The 16948-nt window shown below is 40.8% G+C and overlaps 1 protein-coding gene across 11 annotated transcripts in view; it reads left to right on the top strand.

Annotated features, from left to right (window-relative positions):
• GRIP1 (glutamate receptor interacting protein 1) overlaps window positions 1-16948 on the top strand; it is a 621865-nt gene that overhangs the window by 516331 nt on the left and 88586 nt on the right. For 7 of the 11 annotated variants that reach the window (XM_081822020.1, XM_081822018.1, XM_031025789.2 and 4 more), the window contains 4 exons: window positions 7241-7388; window positions 9294-9463; window positions 15262-15417; window positions 16071-16223. In XM_081822020.1, coding sequence (XP_081678146.1) covers window positions 7241-7388; window positions 9294-9463; window positions 15262-15417; window positions 16071-16223 — 627 coding nt within the window. The remainder of the gene's footprint in view (window positions 1-7240; window positions 7389-9293; window positions 9464-15261; window positions 15418-16070; window positions 16224-16948) is intronic. The other 4 variants (XM_031025792.2, XM_031025794.2, XM_081822016.1 and 1 more) reach the window with 3 other exon arrangements.

The raw sequence follows: 16948 nt of genomic DNA, 5'->3' as shown, positions 1-16948 counted from the left end.
TACTGTGGCCCCAAGCCCTGGCAACTACCAATCTACTTTCTGTCTCCTCCAATTTACCTGTAGTTCCAAGTCATTTTTGCAGTTCAGAGCGTCTCTATTAACCCTTGTGGGCAAGGCATTTGTAGGCTCCTTTTCTTCTTCCTGATTATTTCTTTGTATTACATATTTAGTTTAAAACAAGCAGCCTTCAGACTTTGTGGAAAGAAATTGAGTGGAGATGTAGACAAACAGGGATATCCTCCTTTTTACCTCTAGAGCCGCTCACCACCCTTCTCCATGCTGCTATGTGCTCCGACCTACAGGCCTGCATAATGGGCTCTCACGGCCTCAGGCTCCAGTTGAGTTTAGCTAACAGGGAATCATGGTAGGAGATAAGAGGGAGGGAGGACAGGGATGGAGAGTGTTATTCCCTGGCCTCCTTGCTATGGGTTCACTGGAGTTGGCTACATCCTTTGACGGAAGGTGCCAGCACTTCTCAGGTAGCCCTTTCCACACAGTCCTTTCTGAATCCCCATTTCACTAACAGCTCTATCCTTTGCTTCTTCAGGGCAGTGTAGTAAGGTGCTTTTTGCTTCTGCCCCCAGAGTATTGCATTATCCCTGCAGTTTCCCTCTAACCTGCCCACATCTTTCTAAATATTTTTTTTATTGAATTCTCATCAAATTACCCTAATTTGAATGTATCATCTGTTTCTTGTGAGGACCCTGACTCAAATAAGCATATTCTACTTTGTGGTTCTGTGTAGCTGTAGGTCAACATGATTTGCTCAGAGTCCTCTGTAGATAAGCTGGTCTGGCAGATCCTCCTGGGGCCAGACAATGTCCTCTCCCAGACATCCAGAGGATTCACATCTCTTCATGGTTTTAAGGTGCAGGACCTTTGTGTCAATCCTTAAAAGATAGTGGTCTTTTTTAAGAGCTCATAATCCTGGAGGTGGCTCATTTACCTGACCATTTTCAGCTGCTTATATAATACCCACTTTAGAGGTGGAATGACCAATGAGCTCAAGTTCCATCTGGAAGAAGGTGGGGTACCTTTCTGCCAATGGACTGTTCCCTCATTCTTTCACTACTAGGTAAACTCACACACTTCTCAATCTGATATTGTGAAGCATTAGATGGAATTCATTATGCAGGTTTAGAATTTAGACAAAAGAAAAATACTGTTCATCATCAACATTATTTATGTATGCATATGCAGCCTGTTACAAGAATAGCCATTGAGAGGATTTAAGCATAGGGTTAACATGACCCCAACTACACTAGGAACTACTTCAAGCAAAAGAATATGACTTAAATTTCTGCATCATCAGTATATTTAGCATAGCACCTTGAATAAAATAATAGGTGTTGATGCTTTCACTTGCTTCGCCAACAAATATCACTGAGCACCTACTATGTACATATCATAGACTGTGGAGAACCACAGTCATGAGGAGGGCGTACACAATTCCTACTGCATGGAGCTTACATTTTTATCCAAGAACAATGGATTTAAATAGCTAATTAAATAACTAATTGTTGAATGACATTTATTAGAAGTGCCGTGAAGGAAAAGCACAGGGTTCAATTAATGCATTTCTGAGGAAGGTTGACATGGTTTGCAGGGCAGAGCAGGAATCCCTGAGGAAGTGACATTTGAGCAAAGCAGTGGTAGAGAAGTAGGTGAAGGAGAAATAGGGGAGAGTTGGAGCATTCCAGGTAGACAGAAGGAACCAGAGGCAAGAAGGCACATGGCATTTTTGAAGAATTGAAAGAAAAGGAGGGGGCTGGAGCAGAGAGAGCAAGAGCAGAATGGTGGCAAATAGAACTGGTGAGATAAGGAGGAGCCAGATGTAGGTCCTTGTAGATAGTGTTAAATTTTTTTACCAGATGTAGGTCCTTGTAGATAGTGTTAAATTTTTTTACCCCACATGAACAGCCACTGAAGAGATTTAAGCATGGTGTTAACGTGATGAGATATACACTTTTAAAAAGATCACCAGCTTCAGGAAGGGGGAGGCCATGAGAGGATGAGGGGCTATCAGATGATGGTAACCTAGACTGAAAGAGTGATTGTGGAGATGGAAAGAAAGGATGAAATTGAGAGCTATTAGGAATTAGAGTAAAGAGGAATTTGTGAGGATGAGGAAGAGGATGGAATTGAGATGACTCCTAGGTTTCTGGTTTGCATGATGGAGAATAACAGGAGTCAGTCACTGAGAGAAGGAAACATGGAGGAGAACCAGTGAAGTGTGGTGGGCTCACTATCAGTTTTGCACATATTGTGTTTGTTGTGCTCATGAAACATCCAAGAATTATTCAAGGTGGCAGTGGGAGCAGTGGGAGCTCTGGGGAAGGATTATGTGCTGGACACATAAATTTAAGAGTGATCGTGGTTAAGTGAAACTGGGCTACAAAGGAAAAAGAATAGAAGGCTGAGCTCATATTCAGTAAACTGTTGTCAACAATCCCTGATATCCTTGTGGTGTGTGTGTGTATAAAATGGAATACTACTCAGCCATCGAAAAGAATGAAATCTTGCCATTTGCAATGACATGGATGGAACTAGAGGGCATTATGCTAAGTGAAATAAGTCAGAGAAAGACAAATACCATATGATTTCACTCATATGTGGAATTTAAGAAACAAAACATGAACATAGGGGAAGGGAAGAAAAAATAAAATAAGATAAAAATAGAGAGGGAGGCAAATCATAAGAGAATCTTAACTATAGGAAACAAACTGAGGGTTGCTAGAGGGGAGGTGGATGGAGGGATGGGGTAATTGGGTGATAGGCATTAAGGAGGGCACTTGATATAATGAGCAGTGGGTGTTATATGCAACTGATGAACAACTAAATTCTACCCCTGTAACTAATAATACAGTATATGTTAGCTAAATAGAATTTAAATAAAATTTTTTTTAAATCCCTGATCATCTTTACATGAGATAAGCACCTTCCTTTCCTCACTATCTTTATTTTTTTCTGTATAAGTTAGGACCTCATTATGACACACACACAGTCTTATTAGAAAGTTAAAGTTGTGTCCTGGAAACTTCTTAATGTGAAATCTTTCTATTATATAATGAGTGTATAAAGATGGGAGACCATCCCTCAAACTCCATCTTTAAAGGGTGTTATTGTTGTTATCAAAATACTTAAGAGTGTGAGGTTTTACAACCCATCTTCGTAAACCTCAGTTATCTAGAATCACTTTTCTATCTAGCAATTCACCTCTTCTACTCATTAGGAGGATATTGAAATTTAAATTTAGCTATTGCATATTGTTATAAAGTTTATTAACCTTCTCTAATTTTCTGATTCCTTAGGCTTTTCCTTACCTGACCTTGCTATTTCTTTGTAGAGTCATAGCTTATCAGGGCTAGAGAGCTTTTATTGAAGTCCCCTTATTTTACAAATGAAGAAAATGAGATCTAAAGGAAATGATGGGTTGGGCTGCATGGTATGTTGGTGGCAGAGCTAGGCATCACCCTCCCAGCTTCCAGCCCTAAGCTCAGCTTAGAAGTACATGCTTCTTCCCTTAACCATGACTTTAAATTTCTCTTCTCAGAACTCTGAAGCTTTCTACTTTAAAGTTTAAAAGAAACTTGTTCATGGCACATTCGGCTCCCCCAAGTGGAAATATTGCACTTTTTTTTCCTTTGAAGTCTTACTGGGGAAAGTACTACTTAAAGAGAAACTTATTCTAGAGGTGCACCAGAGCAGTTGTGGGTGTTATCTCTCTTCTCTTCTAAATTAATGGCGGCAGAAGATCTGGTGCACTTGTTCTATGCTTCTTTCCTCCCCCCATAAACCACTTTAATTGTATGTACATCATCTACTTCAAGAGAACCTGACACTTGTTCTAGACACACCCCATTCTCTTCAGTCTAACCCCAAGGCCCCCTCCACATGGGAGGATCCATAATTCAATGATAGCAGGGCACTAACAGGCAAGTGCAAAGCTAAAGGGATGAGGAGAGCAAAGGTCTCCCATGACCTCTTTAAAACTTTTTTGTCAGCTACTCACATGCATTTAATGTGTAGCACTTCACTTTTGACTTTGTGTCTGCCTCCTTTCCTACCAACAATTTCTCCTAATTGTTCCATTCTTCTAGAACACTACAGCCTGATAAAACACCTTTACCTTCATCTCAAAAGTGTTCTTAAACACTAATTAGATCCTTAAAGATCAGAAAGGAAAAAGCTTCTTGTGGGTAATCAATTCCCTACAAGTTTGCCAATATTTTTCTATGTTTCTTGATAGAAGATGTTCCTCTCATTTCTTTATACAGGAAAAAGCTTAATACTCATTCTTCACCATAACTGGAACGTTAGAACCATGCAAGAATATAATTTTTAGGACCTTGATAAATATAGGCCGGAAAAAAAGAATAACAATGTAAGAGTTTACATTTAAACAATTTCCACATATGCTGATAACATCTTTAATCATGATGTAATGCTTTTAAGAAAAATGGATACATCGTGTATACTGGGTAATGGTTGATTGTGGTTTTATAAAAAATCTACATCTGCAAATACCTAGTTGTAAATAGCTGCCTCTTAGAATAACAATTCAAGAAAGATACATTGGGGGATAGACACAAGTGAAAAGGCCTATCAGGATATAGATTTAGCTTTTAACAAAGACCCAAGCTTAAACTACTAGCTTAAATGTGATAGAAGTTTATTTATTGGGAGAGCACCGATCTCTGGAGATAGGGTTTCAGAAACCAAAGCTTCCTCTACGTGGCTCCCTGCTCTTGCCTACATGGTTGAAGATGGGTTACCAGGGCTGGGCCCACATTGCAACAGCAACAAGGAGGAAATGAGATCAAGGACAGCACAGCCATCATTTTTAAGAGCACATCCAGAACAGCTCACTTCTCACTTCCACTCACTCCCCATTGGCTGGAATTTGGTCACTTGGCTGCACCTCACTGCAAAGGAGGCTGGGAAATGTCCTTAGCTTGGCAGCTTATTACTGAAGAAAAAAAGGAAGATAGAATACCAAGGAACAACTACCAGTTTCTGTCATTTGTAAGAGATTAAGTTATAAGTAACAGAGAAACTTTATTGCTTTCATCTGTTAAGTCAAAGAAATTTATCTTTTGACATGAGAAAACCAAGTGGAAGAATATGTGTGATTATCACCTCACAAAGCTATCTGTTATAATCCAACCAGTCTATGGGAAGTGATTTTGGAAATTAGTCCTCCTAAAATTATTCCTTCTATTATTGTGGTGACCATTTCACAGCATATATGAATATATGATCATCGTATTTTATACCTGAAACTAAGGTAATCTGTCAATTATACCTTAATTAATTAAGTCCTTCTAAAGTTCTATAAAGATAATGTAAAGAAAAGGCCCTGCTGGGCCAGAGCTGACACGAGGGTCAACCTAAGCAAGAAGGGACCTTGCTAGGGAGCCTGCTCAAGGAAGGGGAGGACAGCAGACTTCAGAGTGTGAAGCTCGAGGTACAGATTTTGTGCACTTAGTCACAGAACTTGGACTATGAGAATTGAGAGGTGGGCAGAATCGACTACCCTAGTGAAGAAAGGACCACTAAAACAGCCTTCAGCTCGGGTCATGATCTTGGAGTCCGGGATCCAGCTCTGGCATCGGGCTCCCGGCTCAGCAAGGAGTCTGCTTCTCCCTCTCCCTCTGCCCCTCCCCACCCTACCCCCCTTTTGTGTTCTCTCACTCGCACCCTCTCTCTCTCTGAAATAAATTAATAAATAAAATCTTAAAAAAAAAAAAGAAAGAATGTACATACACGAATCCTTAGCACTGGAATACAAATGTTGTTGGCATGAATGTTCTCATCTTTACCTTATTTGAGAAATACCTTGTTTCATAGCAAACTGAAAATTGCTCTCTCCAATGAAACTTTCAGCTTCAGGAGTCAGTCCATACTGCCTGAGCTTCAGCAACAGGAACACAGATTTCCTAGCTCACCATATCTGAGCGTTGCCTCCATGATAAAATGTACTTGGAGAAAGACAAATTTGCATTAATGAAGAGCAGTAGAAAATCAGAAAAATATTACAGTCTTGTAATATAGTCTTGTAAAATGCTGAGGTCATAATATAGCAATAATAATAATATTCTCTATGTATAGCACTTTGTAAATTACAAAACGCTTTAACAAGACATTGATTTCATCAAAGTAAACACTGAGGAAAGGATACCATTTTGTAGGCAAGCAAGCTGACTTAGAAAGTTTTAGTAACTTGTCTGAGGTACCATGATCAAAATATTGTGAAAAAAAGAATTAAACGCAGGTGTTTTAATTCCGTGTCCAGGGCTCTTACCCGTATGACCCCTGCCTCTTCTGACCTTTAAGGGACTTCATGAGTTTTCTCATTTATTCATGCATTCATTCAACAACTGTTTATCGCTCACCTCCTCTTCTGGGCCGATCATTATGCCAGGCATTGAGGATGTCATGATCAACAAGACATCATCTCTGCCTTCGCAGCCAGCTTGCAGTCTGGCAAAGGACAGAAGCATGTAATCCACACTGGCCACTGCAAAACAGTGAGGTGTGTGCCATAACAGAAGGAATATAGCAGGCTGTAGGAGCACATGAGAAAGGGATCTCCCCAAATCATGAGTCAGGAGAGGCTTCTCAGAGGAGCTGATGTTTACACCGAGTCCCCAAGATGAGGAGGAGTTGAAGGAATAAAGAGTGTTCCAAGCCAAAAATAAAGCCTGTGTGGTGTGAAGTCACTGCCAAGGGCAAAGTGACCCTAGATCAGGTCCAGAATAGGGAAAGACCCAAAAGACTTACAAATTCAACTTAGTGTATGCATTCCTAGTATTTGGCTACTGAGAGACTTCATCTATTCATCCTTCTCTCCCATCCAACCATCCATCCATCCATCCACAGTAGGTGCTATTTGAAAAACTTTTATTGAGAAACCTAGTATTGCCAGGCACTGTGCCAAGTGATAAAGAGGGCATAAAGATACACAAAACATTATCCCAACTAATGTGAAGCTTAAACTTTAATTGAAGAGATAAACCTGTGTACATATTACTGGATATGCAAGCTGGATAGAACAGGTGTCCTAAAAGGTGCCCTAAGAAGTTACCAGGGCCAAGGGGATGGTACCTGGAGGGAAATGTAAGTTTCAGTGATAACGTTAATAGACCAACATCAGACTGAACGTTCTCCACATTTTTCATGTGTCTGTTTGCTTATTGGTTTTATTTTGTTTTGTTTTCTGAAATTTGTTCTTCCGTAGATTCTGTGGCAACAGCGTCCGGGCCACTGCTAGTTGAAGTTGCCAAAACTCCTGGTGCCAGCCTTGGGGTTGCCCTAACTACCTCAATGTGCTGTAACAAACAGGTCATTGTCATAGACAAAATCAAATCTGCAAGTATTGCAGACAGGTGGGTGTTGTAGAAAGTGCCTACTTTTCAAAACTGCATGAGTGTTAAAATATATATATATTTCTATATGTATATACACACATATGTAATACTTACACATGTACACATGCATTCACACACATACATATATGATTAAAAAACAGCTCTCCTGCCCGTTTATACAAGTTTCATCAAGAAAACAAGTTACGGTTCTAGGGCTTAAAAATTCACCTACCTTATCAGCCACCCCATAATGTTATGTTGCCTCATCCAGATGTTTGGTGTGGCCATTAGAGGTAGGAAAAAAGAAAGTCAAGCAACTGAACAAGTTTTCCTACCATGTTCTAGGGTGATAGATTGTTTTTGGTGTAGGGTAGCTAAGCATATCTTGAGGATGCTCCCTTTAGAGACGTCATACGTTTTCCTGAACTGTTAACAATTAAATCTTGCCAAAATCTTATAAAAATCTCATTCCTTTTTTCTTAAATGAGTAAAACAATATCTTTGAAATAATGCAGTCTTTAAAGAGAGGTCTTACACTGTCATAGAATGTTAATCTTAGGGTTTCACTGTCTTCAAGGGCCCCTGAAAACAGCGTTCATTCCTATGACACAATAAAAACAAAAGTCCCTTTTCCTGAATTCTTTTTCCTAATTACTATTTTAGACTTATAAGGTAAGAAGGGTTGGGGGCAAAAAGACTACCTCCCCACCTAATAAATTATTTCCCAGCTTCTGGTAAGAAAACCCCCACTTCCATCGCCGAAGCTCTCCAAGTGCATCCACACCGAATTTTATTTTTAGATGGAAGGGACGACTTGAAATGCTTTTTTTGTCTTGAGAAGGAGACTATTCCCACTGTGCAAATTGCTCGATATACTCCGAGAGGCCCTGCCTCCCCTGCATGTTTCCAGCCTCTTTTCCAGAGGCCCTCGCCCTACGTGGGAAACCTCCCACCCTGATGCAGTAACCTGCAGTAACCCCTGTAGTGGTCAGTCTACAGCTCCACTGTGGCCTTACCCTACATTTGGTTCTTTACCAGTGACGGCCATTGATCCAGGGGTATTCTCCAGTTCAATGGTGCAGGATGCTTTAATTTTCTCCCTCTGTTTTTCTCCCGTTCCGCAGGGGGTAACCAGTTTAAGGAGCTGTCCACTTGACTGGTATGTCGGGATGCTGACTGCTGTGTTTGCTTTTCTCAACTCATTCAGTAGCCAGTCTCTTGAGTTCAGCAAGATGTAGCAGCTAGCCCTTCCCCCACCCCCAGCTTTCCCCTTCACTCACCACGCAGGCCTCCTTTTTGACTCTTTTGACTCCTGCATAATTTCCATCGCCATTGAGAGCTTTTCTACTAATCGATGTTTAACTCCAGAATAACAAAATAAAATATAATAATAAAGCGCTGGTGATTTGGCAGCTCGTGTGAGGGGTTCTGAAAAAGCATTAGCTGAGTCTCCCCCAGTTACTCCCATTCACACATGAAGTAGTTGTAAATGATCCCATTCCAATTATGCGAGTCACATCTTGACATTCTGAATATTTACCAGCTCATACTCATAGATCTAAAAACCAACAAGGAAAAATCACAGGAAAAAAAAAAAAGCCAAGGGGAAAAATTGTCCTGTTCTTCTCTTCCCTCCCACTCACTTCCCTTCAACTTTTGGCACCGCCACCCTGAAATAATATATTCTTTTTTAAGAAGCACAAGAGAAAAACACTTCCTTGAGTTTTTCTGTATTTTCTATATTCCTATTCCTACACAAGGCACTTAACATTTGACAGATGGTGTTTCCTATAACACTTAAACCTCTCCTATTTTTAAGTAAATTGAAACTGTGTGAAATGTTAACTGTGAAGGCCGTGAAAGTCATAGTCCAAAGAGGAAGGCACTCATCCTACTGAGTATTTGTCCTTTCCCTTTCTGTAGATGTGGTGCCCTGCACGTGGGAGACCACATCCTGTCCATCGACGGAACGAGCATGGAGTACTGTACGTTAGCAGAGGCCACCCAGTTCCTGGCCAACACCACCGACCAGGTCAAGCTTGAGATTCTGCCCCATCATCAGACCCGCCTGGCCCTGAAGGGACCTGACCATGGTGAGAGGATCCAGCTAGCTAAATCTCTGTATCTTCCCCTTGCAGTTACTGCTTCTTCAGCAGAGTTAGAGGCCAGAAGACACAGAGTCTACTTCCGGCTTTATCATTTCTTTTCAAAACAGCAGGTTATCTTTGTTGGCTTTTCTTCATCTTCCAGATCGCCCCCAACCCCTGAGCCAAACGTAATTTATTTGAAATCTCAAAATTGAAGAAAGAAACATTATTTGAAACAGAATTTTCAGGCTTGTACTGTTTGATTTTTTTTTTTTTAAAGGCTTTGTTGCGAATTGAGTGTGGAGAGAAGGGAAAGAATTTGACTTCCTGTTCCGCATACTGAATTTCCATCCTACTTGAAGGACAATGAAGGCATATTGTAAAACTCTCACTTTTTAAAAATAATTATGAAGTGGGTATTCGTGGCACACCCTTCAGATATTTGGAGAGGGAAAAAAAAAACAGTCATAGGAAAGTTTGACTTTCTCTATATTTTGTCTATTTGCCAGAGTAGCTTTTCCCTTAGGATGGAGAACCACCTCTGTGAGCAAGTACCTTTCCTGGGAGTATCAGAATATTTGACTACATTTATTCTGTAACAGCTGTCAGCTGAGAGGACCCACATTTTTACTGTGTGGAAACTCACAGATATGTTTGCTAAGTGTTCATGTACCCTCCACTTAGGCATCTTTAAACAAAACCTGGTACAAGATAAAGGGCTTGGAACCCCAAATGACACTCCACTGGAGAGTCTTTCTTCCAACTCCTCTCTCCTTTCCCTTATGCCAAGTGCCCTCCTTTGTTATTCCTTGAAATGAATTCCTTGAAGCTTCACGAGTGCTGTCAGGGGGCCCGACCGGAGACGAGCTTTTTTTTTTTTTTTTTTTTTTTTTTGTATTTTTAGAGAAAGAGAACCATTTTCTCTGGAATTGAAATTTTGCTTGTGAGGAGATCGTATTATGCATCTCCCACCTTCTGAAACACACCGCACTTTGCCACAGTTTGGAAGAAAAGAAAAAAAAAAAAGAGGGACCAGATCATTTTCATACTGAATGAGTCAGCTGGATGCAACCTTTTTTAATTAAATGGACCTTAGACAGCCTGGAGCTAATGAAAATCTCTAGTACAGCATTACCTTTATCAGATTTTAATTTGACACAATGGAGCAGAGAAGGGTTGCCGTAGAGGCAGGTTAGGGAAGGAAACTCTGCCTCCTCTGACTAGAAACAGTAAGGGGTTCATGGGAATGCACCCCGTTCCGCTCAGGAGACCCCACGGGGCACACTGGCAGAGGGGAGAGATTTCTAAAACTAAGTCTCTTCTAAATTAACCCGAAGTCATCACTGGATCTGGAGCATAGTGGGTCTAAGAATGCACACAGTGTGGTGCTTTCTCAGCGTGAGATTCGGCTTGATAAATTCTGCTGTCAGAGAATCAGAACTACGGAGCAGACCCTAGCAAAATGTCATTACAGCCCCATCTCCCCCTTTTTATTGGCCCTGTGTACAAATCGTAAGTAGTCCAAATAGTTTCCAACTCATGAAATATTAAATCTTTTTACCTGTCAAGACAATTTGAGAGGGTGAATTTATATCCTAAGATGCATGGAGACCAAGAACAAATTTTTTTTTTCACTACCAAAAACCTGATGTCATTGTGATTTTTCAGAGGGGTGGAGGATGGGGGCTGGTAATTGAAGTAATTCTAGCTTCCACTTCCGACCTTATCATCTACTTTGGCTGACAGTTGCGCCCTCTTTCTTATCTCGCCTACAGGCATCTCCTTACATTTTACATTAAAATCAGACTTGCATTTCCAAAAGGACAAAATTATTGGCTCCGAAACATAATTACATCACAGTTAAGGAGGGGAAGAAAATACCCAAAAAATTTTATGGTGTTTATAATTCTCAAACTTCTGGGGTTTTTTATGTGGTAGAATGGTTTTACATAGTTTTACCCTTTTGCCACAAGAAAGTTCTGGTAATTTTTTTCAGGAATTCTGATGCCTGAACAGCATGTCTCTCATCCCAAGGTGGACGGAGATATATTTCCCAAGTTTTGCTTCCCAACACAGTATTCACCACCACAGTGTTTTCAGGGAAATAAAGAAACGGGCACGTCAGCTAGGAATGAGAGTAATTGTGCCTTTTGCTGATAAATAGCACTAAAAATGCCAACAAGAATGAGTTTCCAGTAAGGTTAGAAATTGTTCCCACTGAGCGTCTTTGGGAGACATAATCATGATTGAAGTTCATGAGACTTTGGAAGAGAACATGGAGCAGAGTCACAAGGTTCAGTACTTTCAGTGCCTGGAGGACCTTCCATTTGTGAGCTCCAGGAGCAGCCACAAAAGCAGCTGTTGGCCTGGGCCCATAGACATCCCGGACAGGGCAGGAGGGTACAGTGAGAGAGGAGAACAGACAAAAGCCCCCTCCGTGTCAGAGACATCGTAGGACTCCAACAGCGACGCCATCCTGGAAGATGCAAAACGCATTTTATTTTTAACTTGCTGCATATGTATCTGCACAAATCCAGGAACACCCACAGGAAGAGGCAGCGTGTGGTGGCTGAAAGGCAGGGACTCTTGAATCAGACTTCCAGACTTAATTCTGGCTCCACCACTTGGGACCTAAAGCAAGTAACCCAACTTTTCTATTCCTCAGTTTCTTTATCTGTAAGATGGGCGTGATAATAACAGCGACACCTGCCTCCTAAGTGAATTGTGAGAATTATCTAAGATAATCCATGAAATAGCATTTAGCACAATGCCTGGTATACAGCAAGTGCTCAGTGAAAGTTGGCTGTTATTATTGGGACCATTAAATGGGAGAATGTATAGAAATGTTTTTTGCAAGATGTAACATCTTATCTTAAAACTCGTGAAATGCTTGCCTGACAAGCATATGAGTATCAAGTACACCACCGTAAAACAGAATAGATTTGGAGTGTATGTTCAAAGTAGGCAGTAGCTGTGCTCCCTGGCCTACATTATTTGTGGAACATCTTTGCATTCATTACGCATGGCATACAATTTCATGCGTTCTCTTACATCATTTTCGTCCCTTATTATTTCATATGTATGAAGATTTAGTCATCCAGAACAGCTCAAAGTCAAGGTAAAGGTTATGACCTACACTTAATCTGCCTCTAACGATTGGCACAGGGCTGGGCACCCAAGAGCGGTCAATAATATCTTTCTTATTGATTTGTTAATTGGGTGCTACAGTCATAAAAAAAATGCCCAATAATTTTCAAAGTCCTCCTTAAAGAACTGAGCCAAAAAGTGAGTGTAGAATTCTAAAGTCCATTCACTATGCTCTGCCTTCATTTGAAACATAGACAATACGGTGTAAAAAGTTCATTGGAGTGGCTGTTGGTGTGGATTAGCCAGACCCAGCAATGATCACATCTTTCTAAGAAGCCTTCTTGCACTCCCCAAAATAGAAGGAGGATGGGCAAAGAGAATCTATTATGAACTTCCCCCGCAACACTGTTTATCACAAGGAAAATACTGCTGCAGTGTGGACGGGTACACCCCGGCTGATTCCTGTTCACTTACGCATTCATTCATTCATCCGTCATGATGGACCAGGCACTGTTCTAGCTGCTATGATAAGTCTAGTGAGCAAGACAAACAAAGTAGATTCCTATTCTCATGGAATTTCAGTATAGAGAGACAAACATGTAAAATATGTTAAATAAATAAAGCCACATCAGACTGTAATAAGTGCTATGAAGAATAGAGAGTAGTAATGGGATAGCTTGGGATAGGGCAGCTCTGCAGCCAGGGAGGTCAGAACAACTTCTCTGAGGAGGTGGCACCTTAGCTGAGACGTGCATGATAAGAAGGAGCCAACCCTGCAGGCAACTGGGAGGAGGAAGAAGAGCAAGGGCAAATGCCCTGAGGCAGGAAGCAACCTGGCTTGTTCTAAGAATAACTGTAAGACCAACAGGATGGGGAGAGTGATAAGGATAAAGCTGGAGAGATAAGTAGGGGGCACATTTGATTCTCCTTGTAATTGTAACCCACTGAAGCCACTTAAATGGGAGTGACTTATTTAAAAGATTATCCCATCTTACAGATACTGAGAGGGAGGTATGTAAGTAGATAAATCAGGGAACCAAGTCTGCAGGTGTTGCCAGGGTCAGGGAGATAATGGCTTGAAACTAGGATAGTGGACAAGGAGATGGAACCCAAACTAGAAACAGCGGCGGACAGAAGGAAAGGGCCAGGGGGCGCAGAGCTTTAAAATTGCAGGGCCCATGCAGGTGTTCTGCAGATTCCGGAGGTAGTCTCCAAACCTAAGTGTCCGCTGAGTGAAATTTATTGAGTGAGAGCTACGTCTTTTTCCTTTAAAAGATACTTTATTTGTAGGCAAGTAGATAGAAAGGAAGCAGAATCAATCGTAGTAGTAAGAGCTCATTTGTTTTTATTGTGTGTACCATGCAAAGTAGTGTGGGCATAATTCTCACAATTGTCCTGCAGGGGAGATGCTTTCCCAATCTCCACTCAACAGGTGAGGAAACTGAGGCTTAGGGAGGCTGAGTAACTGGCCAGGGTCCTATAGAGAGGCAGGGCTGCGCCAGAACTGAAAGCCAGGTCAGCCACAGCCCACAATACTCTTCCCTGCTGGTGCTTTGGTTCCGAGAGCGGTCTCGCTCCAGAAAGGCTGTCAGGTGGCCAATGACAACTTAAGCCCTTATCTAAATGAGCCTCCTTTAAATACTTATCGAGTATTTGACCCTCTACATGAATAAATGTTGTTAAATAATTCACATGTTAGGCATCTTTTACTTTAGAATCGTGACACTAAAAGGAGATACGAGTTCATGTGTTATTTTTAACTCTTTAAGATTGTTCAATGAAAAATCTCATATCAGACATAGTAACACACATAACATTGCCCCTCTTTCAGAACACTGGGTAGAAAATAAAATCTAAATAATGTTGAAATTAGAATAGAAACACAATATACATTTTTTTCAATAAAGGGGACAGGAAAATTTTGAAATAAGCTTTATTAAAATGTTATGGCATCTTAAAATATAAGAATATGTGAAATCTTTTGAGAATTATCTCTTTCAAATGTAAACATTTTTTTGCAAAAATACAAAAAAGTATAAAATATATTGAGACTTTTATTTTCTCCTTAGGAGGATACAAATAAGATTCTGATATTGATAGATGATTGAGAATGGGTTTTCTGGGGGTTTTCGGGGGGGCGGTTTTGAGAAAAGTCAAGTCCAATTGATGGATCTGAGTGTAATTAAAATGTCAGAACAGTATATTGTGATGTGTGACTGGTAAACCACTTGAATCATGAGCCAATGTGATTTATTGTTCCTTCTTTTTTCTCAAAACAAGTGCTACTAAACTGGCCATAATGTGCAAATCTTTAATTACTAGTTGTATGCCATAGATCTTTATGGGGTTGACTTTTAAGTTTAAAAAAAAAAAATGTTTTTAATCTCTGCTGCGAAGTACAGGGGGAGATTAGAAATTGATTCAGTAGTCATTTGAAAAGGAGAAAAGAAATGGGCCAAGGAAAGACATGCATTATTCTTGGGAAGATGAAAGGCTTCCATCCCTGATGTTAATCATCTGTTTTGCTGATCACTGAGAAAGGACAAAGCCAGTAGATTTTTTTTCTTTTTCTTTTCTTTTTTTTTCTTTTTTTTTTTTTTTGGCAAGCAGCTTTCATTTTTTTGTTACACTTTTTATTTGTACAATTCAGTTATTTTTTCCTTTTTTTTTTTTTTTGGTTCTTTTTCTTATTTCTCATCATCACTTCATGTGGGCAGTGAAAATTCAGAGGACCGACAGACAACTTACGTGGGATTCCTGGGCCAGCAACCACTGCAGCCTTCACACCTACCATCACCCTCATACGATCCACCCCGACCATTGCAGAGTACCAGCCCTGACGGGCCCGAAAGCGCCTCCTCCAAACAGCCCTCGTAATGTTCCAGACTTTCCCCTCCTGCTCTTTCATTGAAATGATATGCTTCCTCTTCCTCATCTAATTCATACCATATTTGGCTTCATGAGTGTTATGTGCTTTTTTTTTTTAGTAGCCACTTATCATTTCTGGCTTTTTTTTTTTTCCCCTGTCAGAGGCGTTTGTCATTAGGGAAGGATGTCACTGTTCAGAATGCTTTGTATGTAGTCAGGAGATAACAATTCCAAAGATTATGGAGACTACGATGTTCTCAGCGCCTCCTTGTGTATTTGGCACCACTTGTGAAATTCATGTCAGAATGTATCTATGGAAATGAGACTGTGTACCTGATGCATGGAGTTGTTGTTTATGGGGAGACTCGTTTTAATGCTTAGTTGTGTGTGTGTCTAAAGCAACGTTCATAGAGCGTCTCTGTGTTCCATTGTGCTCCCGAGGATCATGGTGCTCCTCAAGGAGTTGTAGACTCTTGGAACTCGGAGATTCTGAAAGGCTGTCCCCATGGCCTCCGAGACCTGCTCTCTGTCTGGTTGGGGTATTTCCTAGCCATTGCTGTGCGTCCTGTGTGTCTTTCTGGATCGTTGCTGGTTGGCAAGGGTAGCAGGCTCATACCCCCCCGAGAACGCTCTGTGCCAAGTGTCTACTCTCTTACAGCAGCTTTGGTGTCCTCCTTCTCTCCTACCTCCATGAGTGCATACAGCCTGAGTTCCCTGAACATGGGGACTTTACCTCGAAGCCTCTACTCTACTAGCCCTCGTGGAACCATGATGAGGAGGAGACTGAAAAAGAAAGACTTCAAAAGCTCACGTAAGTGAAATGGTAACCATTGTCTCTGGCCTGGAGAAAGTGTGTGGGCCACTTGGCGTCAGCGGCAAGCGTGTTTTATAGTGCCTAAATGATCAGGTGGATGCTAAGGAGCGCACAGCTCTCTGCCAAAGATCAAGGAAATGATACCTATTATCTCTAGGATAGTGATTGCACGGAATACAATTTCATACTGAATTAGTTCATACTGCCTTCGCCTACAACTTTGTCTCTGAAATTTTTTTTTTCTTGCTCTTTTGACCTGAGAAAATAACCAAAGAGGTGATTTTTTTTTTTTCCTTCGAGACTCCTTCCTTCTATTTTGGGTAGCTTTGGACATGAAACATTTGTTCTTAATTTCCTATTCACGCAAAAGCCAATTTTTTGAAAACTATGTCCCCCTTCTGATAGCTGTAAGAATCCCATGCATTTGTTTAATATGATTATAAATCTACTCACTTATCTTTCCAACCAGATCTAATCATAGTCCAGAGAGGTGTGAGTATTTCTTGTCCTGTCTGTTCCCTTTGGGGGCTGTAATTATGATTCCTATAGAGAACCTCAAAGAAGATGGGCTCTCTCCCTGTGCTTACCATAGAAATAAAATAAGGAACACCCTTACGTTACCTAAATAAAATGAAACCCAGATACTTCAAGGCTGGAAGTGAAGAGAGAATGTTCTTATGAGAAGGGATGTTTGGACCTATTGGCTCTTCAGCTTGTTTGCC

The sequence above is a fragment of the Leptonychotes weddellii genome, chromosome 5, assembly GCF_054177405.1.
Source record: "Leptonychotes weddellii isolate Sample4059 chromosome 5, ASM5417740v2, whole genome shotgun sequence".
NCBI lineage: Eukaryota > Metazoa > Chordata > Mammalia > Carnivora > Phocidae > Leptonychotes > Leptonychotes weddellii.
The sequence above is the reverse complement of the archived record's forward strand: the minus strand, read 5'-3'. Positions and strand labels throughout refer to the sequence as shown.